At 39.4% G+C, this 13,437-nt stretch overlaps 1 protein-coding gene across 22 annotated transcripts in view; it reads left to right on the forward strand.

Annotated features, from left to right (window-relative positions):
• The window catches only part of CARF (calcium responsive transcription factor), a 41,504-nt gene that overhangs the window by 12,474 nt on the left and 15,593 nt on the right, over positions 1–13,437 (forward strand). For all 22 annotated transcript variants that reach the window (XR_008748634.1, XR_008748633.1, XR_008748635.1 and 19 more), the window contains exons 7-13: positions 3,079–3,268; positions 6,208–6,328; positions 7,260–7,403; positions 7,827–8,060; positions 8,450–8,612; positions 9,612–9,687; positions 13,295–13,425. Coding sequence is in view for 13 of the 22 variants with exons in the window: in XM_055813241.1 (XP_055669216.1) it covers positions 3,079–3,268; positions 6,208–6,328; positions 7,260–7,403; positions 7,827–8,060; positions 8,450–8,612; positions 9,612–9,687; positions 13,295–13,425 (1,059 nt within the window). In the remaining 9 variants the exon portion in view is untranslated. The remainder of the gene's footprint in view (positions 1–3,078; positions 3,269–6,207; positions 6,329–7,259; positions 7,404–7,826; positions 8,061–8,449; positions 8,613–9,611; positions 9,688–13,294; positions 13,426–13,437) is intronic.

Consider the following 13,437-nt stretch of genomic DNA (forward strand, 5'->3'; position numbering starts at 1 on the left):
ACACTTTCCTGTCTTGCTATCCATGTAGCTGATGTGAATAATCTATTTTTGGTTTCATTTTGTAGGAGGACTTGTATTATCTGCTTTATTTGTCTGAGTCTATTATGGGAAACTTCACCTGCTGTGTTTAAAATTCACAGCAGCAGCATTTATAGAAAAGGAAATCAAAATATTGTCTGTTTGAATGTGTTCTGAGGACATAAACATCTGCCTGTGCTGTTCAGCAATACTATTGCCTGTATGCATGAATCTTCCCTGCTCCTTTTTAAAAAAAAAAGATATACTTTTGCTGTTCTCCCCACAGAGTCAACCCATCCAAGGAGGAATAACCCAAATTCTCTTCCTCCTTGTGTGTTATCAGCTGAGTTGCTTTGCTGAGTTTGTCAGTTACACAATGTAAATCCACCAGAGACTGCTAAGATGCATGCGCCTTTTTGTGGGCACAGACTAGAGACAACAGGATTTTGAGGTGTCACTTACCTTTCAGGTGTGACTGTCTTGCAAAATGTTTTGTTACTCATAACAGGATTGAAGGGTCCAACTGGAATTTGGAGATCTAGTAGAGGTGCGGATAAATATTGCAACTCACAATTCCACTCTTTCAGTTGCTAGCTAGAATAGAAAAACTTAAAACATTGTTGAGGTCTGTGTGAATTTCACAGAAGATGCCAGCAGGTGAAGCCATGGCATAGCCTGGATACATACTGCCAATTGTATATCCCAGGAGGCTGGCCAGGAATGAGCTCTGAAGGGCAGTGACTCCTTTGGCAGTTAGTACTTGCAGGCAAACACAGAGCAGTAAAAGCTGCAGCTGTCCATAATTAGCATTAAGCTGTGTTTGGTGTCAATTCCCTGACTGCCTTGAAATGTTCAGCTTATGCTTGCTGTGCCTAGACAGTGTAATGCCTCTGGTATCCTGCTGCTGTTGGTTTACTCAAGGAAAACCGCAGTCTTGGTGCGTGTACCTCAGTGTAAGGTCTTACGTACCCTTGCTGAGATGAAGCTGCTGGGAGAAAAGGAATTGTGCCTTTTTTTGGCTTGAACCTTGGCTGGAATTAAAGGGTTGGAGGGTATCTGATTACTTCAAGGTTATTACATTGTTAATAAAAAGTGGATTTTAAAAAAATAGTTATTTTCTATAACCTACTTACTTTTCACTGGTCTGATCAGAATGCATTTCCAGCATGTATCAGAATACTGAAATAGTGTAATTTAAAACTGAATCAATCAACTGTACAAAGCTCAGCTTATCTATTTGTGTGGAGCAGATGGTCTCATTTGCCCATTTGTTCCTACTTGGTAACCTAGAGAGCAGAGAACCTATGTGCTGTATGATTTTCTTCTAATCCTCCTCTCCTTCCACCAGTTTTGGGAAAATTATTATCTTGTGAAGAAGTAAAGACAGAATAGGATCAGTGCCTTCACCGTTACTGATACTTTTCTGGCACAAAAGTTGTATCAGTCTTCTCATCTCCCTAAAATAAGGTCAATGACCTGTTTATAGTGAGAGGTATAAGTGGAAAGGAAAATGTTGGTTATGCAGGAGTGGTACTCTGTAATCCTTTTTGCGAAAGGTGGCACCCTGGGTTTCTGTGAAGAAGGTATTTGCTTTGCTTCTCCTGGATTTTTCGGATCAAGTTTTGGACAGAAATGTTGTTTATAATTTCTGGCTAAACAATTGCCAACTTCTCTTCCTCACTACAGCTGTGTGAGTGCAGCCTATATAGACTTAGCTGCTGGAGCACGTGCTTGCAGTGCAGAGAGCTGCTGAAGTGTATGCAATTGGTAACTTAGAATAACTCATGCAGCTGGTGCGTATGTAACCCTTTGCTTTTGGGCTTGCGCTGGCAGCAGCACTGTGCTGGTCCAGTTCATTCACCAGGTGTTCATTTGTTCTTTGTTGATTCTAGGTCTTGCTAACAACAGACATTCTGTTTTCCTTAGGTAGAGGCAGGTTTTATGCAGCTGTCACTAAAGTACATAATAATCTTGGAGAGACACTGTTGCTGGTTTTGTTGTCAGTATTATTTAAACATCTGGCTGCTCTGTCATTGAAGACAGCAAAATAGATCTGTCAGGCTTAAGTACTGATTCACCATGCGTTTGCCCCACAGATACACTCTGAGTTGGCAAACTACTCTGCATGTTACTTCCAGCTGCTTGGTCAGCCTGATCCTGAGCTGCATATGAACAGAAGTGAGCATGGCATGCTGAATTTGGCTGAAAAGCTCTTCTCTGTCCCAGGGCTTTTGCTGCTTGCTGGCTGGCCCTGGCAGACCAGCACTGAACCAACTGTGATGGCTCAGAGTAGCTGAACAGCTGTCACAGGGGATGTTGCAAAGTCAGCAAGTTGTTTGTGGTTTGGGGTTTTTTTTCCTTTTTTTTTTTTTTTTTTTTTTTTTTCAGGTTAGATGCAGTTTTTCTGGAGATGCCCAGAGCTTAGCAGAGTTCATTGAAACTATCATCAACTTGCACATGGCAAATCTGGTATATTATGTTTCTGTCTAACGTTGAGAATCAAGAGCATCTTGAAGACTGGGAGGGATGAAACATTCAATTCAAAGTCAGCGCACTAAGTGGGTGAGGCAGTTACTGGTGGTACAAGCAGGTGTATTCCACTCTGGCTCAGTGCAGCGTGTGTGTGTTGAAGTAGACACATAGACAGTTTTTTAGTGCTTCAGAGATTCTCTGTGGCAGTCAAGTGAAAATGTTTGCCTAAGACAAATTTATCTAGGAGGTGACTACAACTGAAGTCTGTAATGGGGGAAACAACAGGAGTAAAGTTGTCCTGTGGAAATCAGAGTTGGCAGTAACTGTAGTCTTCAGGGGTTCTTGGTGTACTTAGGGCCCTGGAGGGCTGACAAACTCCTGACCTCAGTGGGGACTGCTCTGGTGTTAGATCCTATGCTAAACCTATTTGTGAGGATACTAGTGTGGTGGAAAAAAACCCCACGAAACACCAAAAGTTTGGGCCTGTGTCCTCACCTGCCAGAGTGCCTGACTGCTTTTGTTTTCTTGTGTAATGTTCAGCAGTCAGCTAGGTGAATAATCCTATTATTTCACCTCCTTTCCATGCAGAAAATTGGGGACTCGTACCGCGGCTATTGTGTGAGCGAGACAGAATTAGAGAGTGTTCTAACGCTACACAAGCAGCAAACACAAAGCGTGTGGGGGACGCGCCAGTCTCCAAGCCCAGCCAAACCTGCCACACGATTGATGTGGAAATCTCAATATGTCCCATATGATGGGATCCCCTTTGTCAATGCAGGTAACTAACTTTTATTTTAATAACTACTTTCAAAATTTCAACATCAATTGCCAAGTAGGCATAAAGAAGGATCTTTATGATGTTCCTTAGTGTTGATAAAGTCAAGGCACAAATGTAAAAAAAAGAGCAGCTTGGGCACCTCCGTGTCACAGTCCGAAGGAGCTTATTTCCCTGAAACCACAAGCTTATGTTCTGTCGTAATCATTTTCTTTTGCTCTTTAGAAATAAGTTAGTTAAGTACTATTTGATAGGAGTTCTTGCAGCAAGATCTTTAGGTGGAAGTCCCATCTGCTCTATCAGGACGTGCAAGTTCTTACAAGGGTAAGAGCTTGTTCAAGTATCATTGCCTAACATGGAGATCCTTTGAAGAGTTTGTTCAACAGAGGCCAATAAACTATTCAAATGGCATCCTTTAAAAAAAATAAATAAACTAAAAAACCAAACTAAACATCAACATACCTCAGGAGATAGATTATTGTTTTTTAAAATTAATGTGCAGACTTCACAGGTTCGTAATAACATATTTAGCTCATGCAATGCCTGTGTGAAATTACTAAGAGTTCATTTGGGTAAGAAATTAACAGATTTTAATTGTTGCATAGAGATCATGGTTGACTGGAATGTAGGTTATGTGCTTGTATTCTTGGTTTTGTTTTGTTTTTTGAAAGTAACTGAAAAAGTGAAATGTTAGCACCAGTTTTAATGCTTCAGCCATAAACTGTAAGATACAATAAAGCTAAGAACAAAACCAAAACAACTTACACTTTATTTTTTCCCCAAAACACATCTGAGACCTCTTTAGTTTCCTGTTAAGATCTGTCTGATAAATGAGTTGCCGCACAGTAAGATAGATAGAGCAAAATCACACACGGATTTTTTTTTTCTTTAAATTGTTGTAGACTAATAGAGATTCAGGTTATTAAATTGTAAATTTTTTTTTCCTTTTCTCAGACTCCCAAACGGGTATTATCTATATTTCTAATGTGTTGCCTTTCCAATACATTTAGGTTTAGTTTATAACTCCTCTATGAAAAGCATTCATTAAAATCCTTTACACCTGTAGAGTAGAGGCTGTAAATATGATTTACTGAGCTGGAATTTAAATCCAGGGTAACTGAATTCTAAACCATGCAGGACAAAAGTGGTGTTCTCAAGGAATTTATCATTTCTATGTAAGTGGAACGAATCTGTAATACCTTCCGTGCTGTGCTTCACCTGTGGGGAAATACAGAAAAGCTGGTTAGCTCCCTGTAGCGTAAAACATCCACTAATCATCAAAATCTTGATCATGATTTTTAATAAGAGTTTTGGATAGTTGATACTCTTGTAAAAAAGCCCTACCAAATTGCTTTTGCGATTCATATTAGCAAGGACTAGTTCAAAACTCCTGAAGTCTTTTCAAGCCTAGAACTTTGGTTTTAAGTTTGTTTTTTAAAAATATACAAGATATCTGTTTGTTATACATAATTATCTTTTAAATTTCCTTTTCTTTATTTGCATTGATTTTATATTTTTTTCTTAATGTCACACTCTAAGGCAATAAATAGATCATTTGGTATCTTATGGAAACGCATTATGTTGCTGTTGTGATACTTAAAAAGGTTTTAGTTATATCACTTGTGGTATAGGCAGCTCCTTGCCTGCATATTGGAGTATATGAATTATAAATAAAAGGTAACACAACACAGAAGAAATTTGGAAGATCCTTTCTTGACCACTTCAATGCTATGCTTGTTACCCCTTTTGTTAGAGGTCTGACTGGAAAAAGTCACTTACTTCAAGTTTAGAGCTAAGCAATGTTTGTTTAAGCCTGTCTGGTTTTGTGTGGGTATGCCACAATGATACAATCTTATTTAACAGAGAAGATAGGTCAGACTTGCAATTAAGAATTTATGGGATGGCATGGTCTGAAGTATTGATTTAAGACAGGAGGCTGGACATAGCTGCTGACCTTTTGTCATGGTTTAACTCCAACTAGCAGCTAAGCACCACACAGACACTCGCTCGCTCCTCTGCAGTGGGATGGGGAAGAAAAACAAAGGGTAAAAATGAGAAAACTCATGGGCTGAGATAAAGACAGTTTAATAGGTAAAGCAAAAGCCGCGTGTGCAAGCAAAGTAAGGAATTCATTCACTTCTTCCCATCAGCAGGCAGGTGTTCAGCCACCTCCAGGAAAGCAGGGCTTCATCACGCATAACAGTTACTTTAGAAGACAAACCCTGCCTTCCCCCCTTCTTCTTCTTCCCGCTGCTTTATATGCTGAGCATGACATCATAGGGTATGGAATATCCCTTTGGTCAGTTTGGGTCAGCTGTCCTGGCTGTGCGCCCTCCCAACTTCCTGTGCACCCTCAGCTTCCTTGCTGGTGGGACAGTGTGAGAAGCAGAAAAGGAACAGGGCTCTGTGTGAGCACTGCTCAGCAGCAAACTAAAACATCCCTGTGTTATGGACACTGTTTTCAATACAAATCCAAAACATAGCACCATACCAGCTACTGTGAAGAAAATTAACTCTACCTTAGCCAAAACCAGCAGACCTTTGATTTCAGCTGTGGATTTTCTCAGTTATTTTGGGATTCTGCTTCCCTTATGTTTATTATTAGCATTGTGCTCCTTTGGTAACTTACAAGGCTGCTCCTCTTGTAAAGTGTTGGTGTTCACCAGGGCAGAATCCAATATCTTGCCTTCATATATGTTGCAGGAGTGTTGTGAGGTGTAGTAAGTTTGCGAAATGCTTTGAAAATGCTCTGTGTTCCTGTGGGAGAAGCATTTGCACTGTATTTGAATGCTTGCTACGCTGAAGTGTTTTGTCTTCTGAAGAGCCTGGTGGTACACAGGAATAACTGTTTTGGATCTTTCATCTTTTCTATAGTTACTGTTTTACTGTAATTATTTCAGTGGTTGCTTGAATAAATAGAGTACATTACTTTCTGTTCCCAGGAAGCAGAGCCATTGTAATGGAGTGCCAATACGGGCCAAGGAGGAAAGGGTTCCAGCCCAAAAAAGCGGGTGAGCAGGAAAGCGCCTCTGGCCATCTGTACAAAGCCACTTGTCCAGCAAGGTAAGAATTGTCTATAAAGCTGGAAGAGCAACTCAGCATACTAAGAAAACATTCTTTCTGTGAGCCTTGACGGCACTGTTTGGGGTGGTAGCTGATAGGCACTGTAGCTCTTAGCTTAGTGTCCTTGATAACTCGATGTTGATACTCATTTAGATGGGAGGAAGAAGTGCTGTCCTGTTAAACTGATTAAGGCTGAGATTTGATAGGTTGCCTGGATGCAAAGTAGCAGTACATCGGGATGTGAAATGCAGGTGGGAGTCATTCTCTACCTGAGCATTAGTTAGTTATCGTGGTGTCCTTTAGCAACCATTTTTAGCCCTGAAACTTTGTCATCTTATTTGTTGTTTTTCCTTCAGGCTTTTAATTACACTCATATCAGTCAATCATCCTAATTTAGCAGGTGTCCTATTTGCTGAAGGAGTTACAGTTCTTCCTGTTCACTGGGGACTTTCTCCTTATCCAACACTAATGTTTTTTTTTTCCTTGTCCTTGAGACATCCTCCTGGAGGGGTGCTTGTTCAGTTTTTACTGAGCTAAGAGTGTGTTTACCTGGACAGCTGCAGCAAGATACGTATGTGCTCAATTCTGGCTTCAAGCTGGGTAAACTGCAGCCTGTTCAGAAATGGTGGCGTGCTTTTACTATACTGAGGGACAGAGGTGTTTTGATGAGGTGCAAAATCACTCTGGCTGAGTGGTTTCTAGACCGGAACAGAAGTGTGTCTGTCTGTATCCATCTTCATTCTCTGTTGATGTGTCCTTAACAATTCTACATTTCGCTTAGAGGCTCCTTACCCCCTGCAACACTCTGCTTGAACTTCTTGTATACTACTGTCTACATTGATATGAAGTAGGTGGGGGTTTTGCCTTCCCCTCCCTGAGGGCAAAGTGTACTGAAGGAGAATTTTGGTTTTTTTTATCCCACCCTTGGAAGGATCTATATTAAAAAGGTTCAGAAGTTTCCGGAATACAGGGTTCCTACTGACCCTAAAATTGACAAGAAAATCATAAGAATGGAACAGGAGAAAGCATTCAACATGCTGAAGAAGAACTTGATAGATGCTGGCGGTGTCCTCAGGTGAAGCTTCCACTTCTTTCTTTATCTTGACAAATGAAGCAAAAAAGAGCAATAATTTGCTTGGTTTGCTTTATTTTTTACCTAATCAATTTATTAAGGCTCTTGCTTAATAGCAATAGTAAAAAATCCCAGTGTCAGCAAGACTTCTGTGGCTCTGGTGTATTAATTTGGTAAATGTGTTCAGCACCAAGCTGTGGAACTTCAGCAGATGTTTTCATGCAGGGAATAGACAGAGATAGTTGTATTATTTGGGGGGTTGAGCTGGTGTATTTTGCAATGAAAAGTGTGAGATGGCCCTGAGCTTTGAAAGGCAGTATCTTCCAGTTCAGGGGCTGTAAAAACTTAAGTTCTCTAACTAGGTTGTTTGTGATTGTCAGACTGTTCCCCCAAGAGACTCATTTTCTTGCCTTTCCTTCTTGCCAGGTGGTATGTACAGTTACCCACTCAGCAAGCCCACCAATATCATGAAATGGAAACTTCCTGCCTCCCTTCTTCACCTTCCCATTTTTCTGTGTCTTCTCCTGAGGAAGAGGAGGAAATTGTTAGAGATGAGAACTGTACTTTGCCCTCCCGACTTCATCCTCAAGTGGCAGACAAGATACGAGAACTGGTGTCTCAGGGAATAGAGCAAGTCTATGCAGTGAGGAAGCAACTAAGGTACATAACTGTCCGGCATGCTCTCAGTCTATATTTAGTGCTGTATTGACTTTTGCATTTGATTAATCTGGTTTACAACTAAATGTCGGTGCTGATGCATTACTGGATATATTTCCCATATGTCATGAGAATCTGTTTTTCCCAGCTTTTGTCTTTTCTTTCCATTTTGTTGTAGGTAGCCACTAAAAGCTGCTGTCCTCTTTAAAGTTAGTTTAATAAATGGGGATTTTTAATTCCAAACTCTGTAGCAGCACAGAGAACTGCGTCAGAAGATCACCTAACTTGCTCTTGTCATGCAACAAGGGGAGGGAGAACGTAGCAATGTCTATAACAGGGGGAAATAGCAGGATATGTTTTAACTATGCGTAATGTTCTTTAACATGTGACAGAAAGTTTGTGGAAAGAGAATTATTCAAGCCTGATGAAGTGCCAGAAAGACATAACCTGTCCTTCTTCCCCACTGTGAATGACATCAAGAACCACATTCATGAAGTGCAGAAGTCCCTGAGGAATGGCGAGATGGTGTATAATTCAGAAAGTATCCCAGCAACAGTACGTTGGCATTTGTGTTCCTTTTTGATTTTTGGAGTTAAATACTGGAAATCTTACTTTTAATTTTTACCTCTTAGCTGTATTTCATCCAAAATTCTCCATGACTTTCTATTTCCAGCAGCAATATTTTCAGTGGAATCCCTGGCTGAGCAGGATTGGATTAAATGTGAATAAAACTTTCTGACCTTCTTCAGTATTTATTCTCATCATCATTAGATCGGTATTAGTTGATTGACAAATTATACTATACTAGCACTTCATGATGACTGAATGAACTGGAAGACGTGGTCTAGAAAAACTGGCACGCATCAGGGAATTTTATTCATGACTTTGTCATTGTCTGTGTTTTGGAGAAGTTACTACTACTTTTCTATATCTGAAAAATGGGGGTGAAGTATGTCTCAGATGCACTCTAAATTAGGGCTTGCACAACATTTTGAATGTGTAAATATTAATAAGTGCACTTTATAGCAAGTTAAGTAAGCATGAAATAGATACTTCAGAATGCTCAGTAACTCTTAGGTGTTGTTCCTTGATTTTCTTCCACATATTGAATAATAAGTGATACACAGTGATCCTAATTTTTCCAGTTACGAGGCTCACTGCTAAGGAACTGCTGATTTAAAATCAGCTTTGACAAACTGTACTGTTAAATCATGCTGTGTCATCAGTCTTTTCCCTCTCCGTGCATTGCTCTTGGCCCAGGTGAGTGAGTGATACTTGTTAGTTAGCCAACTGGTTTCACTATTTTCTGTTTTAAAGTCTCTGAACTGTCATGAGCAGACTTTAGCTTTCCTAGGATAGTGCATATTAAAATCCTTTTACAGTTGTTTGTTTGGGGTTTTTTTGTAAACCAAGCACTCCCAAAATGCGTGATTATAAGAAAATAAGAAAATGTAGTTTTAGACACTGTTTTCCTACAGATCCTATATTGAGACTATGTTCCTGTAGTAGACAAATTTGCACCCTTTCCAAGAACTGAGATATTTTTCCTTTCAGCTGCAGTGGACCACAGACAGTGGGAATGTTCTCACAGAAACAGTGACTGTTACATTTGCATCACCACCTTCAGATGGTAGGACTGTATTAATAACTTAGCTGTCTCCTGATGTGATTTGTTTTACTAGCTATGTCACAGAAGTTTGGTTTCCTTCCAGAGAGGTGGCTGTCATGTTCTGTCACTCAGCTGAACTTAAGGATTATTTTGGTGTGTCTGGCATACTTTTTTTTTTTAACTATTTGACTGCATGTGTGGAAAAATAATTGTGATGGGATTGGCAGAAGTACAAGAATTATAAATTTGATTTTTATTTAGCATCCTCAAGCAACTGAAGATTTTAACAGGATGGTTATGGGGAAAGAACATTTTACCTTGGATGAAGGTGCTAATAACACCTGTGTAGAGAAAATTAAATACCTACTGAACAGATAAATCTGTCAGGGCACAGAATACCCAGGAGCCAACTAGGTACTTGTTCCTTGGTGGTTTGTGCTTCACACATGCTTAAACATCTTGCTAAAAAGGACTTGAATGCATATTGGGATTCCTGCTTCTCACAAAGTCATTGGCTTGATGAATTCCACTGCTAGGATCAGGCCCTGAACAACAAACACTGTATTTCTGTTGTCAGAACTGAGAGCACTCTTTTCCTTTTTCTCTAATGCTTAGAATAGAAATAGAAACACAGGTGTTTAGTGGCAGCAAGGCTGTGAGATATGTTTCTGCAGCTCTTCATGTGGTGTAACTTCTTTACTGATGCGTGAAACCATAGTATCTCTTCCCAGTGATTGCTGAGCCACCTAACAAAGCATTAAACTTCCTCCCACTCTGCTGCAAAACCAGTGTAGACAGTGTAGATTTCTGTAGAAACTTGATTTTATGCATTCATGGTCAAGGCTCTGGGTTTTTTTAAAGACTCTAGTTACTTTTTGTTGTTGTTGAAAGTGGTTCCTACTACTATTACTTGGACTTCAAAACATGTACTAAAACGAAATACAGGTGTGTTTAACTAGATCTACTTGCTACCCACATAGTTAAGATTACACATAGACTGAGATGCTCCACTCAATCATGGTTGCTGGTAAATTTAAAATTAGATTATTCTGTCCTTTTCCCCAGGTTTCAAGAATATTTTGTCTAGTGTGACACCAAAAGATCCTTTCTGCGTGTTTGTGGATGCTTTCCCCCTCCCTTATTTAATAGGTTTGATATGAAACTCAACAGAAAAGTGTTGGTTTTTAGCAGGGATATGATTGCAGCAAGGTAGAAGAGTTTCTATACTTTAAGATAATGCTGCAAACTTGTTAGATGTTTTTAATCTTAGTGACGCTGCCAGCTTCTTTTTTCCATTTAACTAGAACATAGTAGCAGGAAATACAAATCCCCAGAGATTTGGCTGACTGTGTGATTTCTCCTAAATGACTTGGTGAACCTGATTTACATGGAGCAGTTCCATGTACACCAGTGCATTTACAGCTAATAAGAAGGCCAATGTTGGACTTAAATGTTTTGTTTGGGGTTTTTTAAACTCTTATTTTAGCTGTTGCTGCTATGGATCACTTTGAACTGAAAAGCATCATGTATGCTTGGTGCTCTTAGGGTAAGAATTTCAGTGTTGACAACTGTCAGAGGACAAGAGGTAAATTTTTAGCCTCAGTTGGAATAGTGTCCCTCTCTTTTAAGGAAGTCTTGTTTTTTAGGAAAAAAAGGAATTTGCAATATGAGCGTCTAGACTTACTGCACTTAAGCTTGCATATCTGTACTTCCATTTCTGTGTTTTTAGGGAGAGACAGAGAATAGTTGTGCCAGCTGTGATAGAGCTCAGCAGGGATGACTTTTTGTATGAACTGTCTGAATGCTAGAGAAGGTTCAGGAGGACCAATTCTTCCTTTCTTTGTCATTCACAGATAATTTTCTAAGGCAAAGTAGCCTATCAAATGTAGAAACATCCATCCAGTGACATACTGAATTTTAAAGGAAGCTAGAGAACTGGATTTGTTTAGTTTTCCATCCATGTGCACCAATTCAGTAAATATAAGCAGATACTCTTAATTCCAACATGTCTTGTCTCCCCGTGTATGTGTGGGTATGTGTTTGTACACATTGCAAATTGTATTACGAGTCTAAGCTAAAAAAGAAGCCTGAGTTTGAAAAAAATCAGCTCTCAATGTATGTGAAGTGGTGGCAAGGAAAAATAACACTGACTTTTCAAACTACTGTTTGTATAATTTTTTTTATTTCAGCTTATGCCAAATGAGGACAAATTTACATTTAAGAAATCAAACAATAACAGAACTAAAGCCAGCTGTTTGTTTTCTTATTGTGCAGAACTCCATATCTCCATGTGATGCAGCTGTCATTGTTCTCTCCTAGGTTTAAGAATCAGTGTAACTATCAAACCTGTGCTCACTTTTATGTCTTTTATGAAGTATAATGACAAGTGAGATAAAGTACCTGTGTGTATATATATATATATATGTTTGGGGTTTTTTAACTTCCGGCATTCATACCGAACGCCCATGCAGTGTAAGGAGTGGGTAGATTGGGAGTTGAACTATTAGCTTTATTCTAGGCGTGTTGGTGTAGAATACAACCTGAGGAAAGAACTGCTATGAATATTCACATACGCACACAGGATCTCTGTATGGTATTAAAAAGACCCTAAATATTTGAAGTACTTGTGTTCAAGGAGATGTACAATGTGTATTTTATGCTCAGTTACAATAAAGAGTTAGAGTTTGCAAACCAGTAGATGTGTTGAAAGTGTTGCCACTCACTTAGATTGCTGGGAACTTTCATGTGATTTTCTGTTAGAAAGCTTTTTGCGATTGACCGTTCTCAATTTTTTTCCATTCACCAGGCTAATCTACACACACAAGACAAACTCTTTTATAGTTGTAGCAGTGAAACTGAAATAAGAGGCTAAGCATTGTCTGCTTGTGTCTGGATAAATCTTAACTAAAATGTTCTGGGTAGCTCAGACAGGAAATGGAATGATCCCGTGACAGGTTTTCTTGCAGAAATTGCTACAAGTGAATCTCGGGTTTTACAGGTCTTGAGGAAATTAAGTCCGTCATTCTTGCATTAAGTAAGAATGTTGAAGATATGGTGTAATCTGTAGGCTGGAAAGGTTGCCAGATATAAATGGACTTTTGGTGTGATAGTGCATAGAAATTATCTTAGTTCCACAAAGATGTTTGGAAGGGAGTGGTGAGACTTGAAGGATTTCTTGTGTAGATTTTTATTTTGGAAGACAACCCTTTCTTTTGATGCCTGTCTGTTATTGAGCCCTTACTGAGGTGTATGTATTGTCAAGTTATTTGACTGCTTTTTTGATAGAAATGTTCCATCTTTTGTGTTATAACTAGAAATTCAAAGGATAGTGTAGGGTGCAGTTACTTTGCTGTTCAAAACTGATTTATTGGTGGTGTTTTTTGTTTGTTTGTTTTTTTACTCTGAACTGGCACATACAGTCATTCTTTACAGTATTGTCTTTCTCTCATACCCAGCCTTTTTTGTTTTGCATCCAAGTTCTTCTGCAAAGAGAACAGCAAAGATGTATATACATGTCTTTATATGCCTGTATTGAGATTGAAGGGGGTTGTTCAGTTCACAGGGGAGGCTCTTAAATGGGAAGAAGAAATTTGTCATAACTATCTGCTTCCTCTCTGTGGCACTGTAGGGAGCTCAGCAGCAGAGTCAGTCATCAACAAAGCAGAATCCAACCAGAGCGGGGAGTCCTTGCTACCAGAAACAGCTCAGCTGTTGTCTTCACTCTCTTCACTTCAGCCCAAGATATTTGCACAACTTCAGGTACAGTCAAGT

The sequence above is a fragment of the Falco peregrinus genome, chromosome 8 (assembly GCF_023634155.1).
Source record: "Falco peregrinus isolate bFalPer1 chromosome 8, bFalPer1.pri, whole genome shotgun sequence".
In the NCBI taxonomy this organism is placed as follows: domain Eukaryota; kingdom Metazoa; phylum Chordata; class Aves; order Falconiformes; family Falconidae; genus Falco; species Falco peregrinus.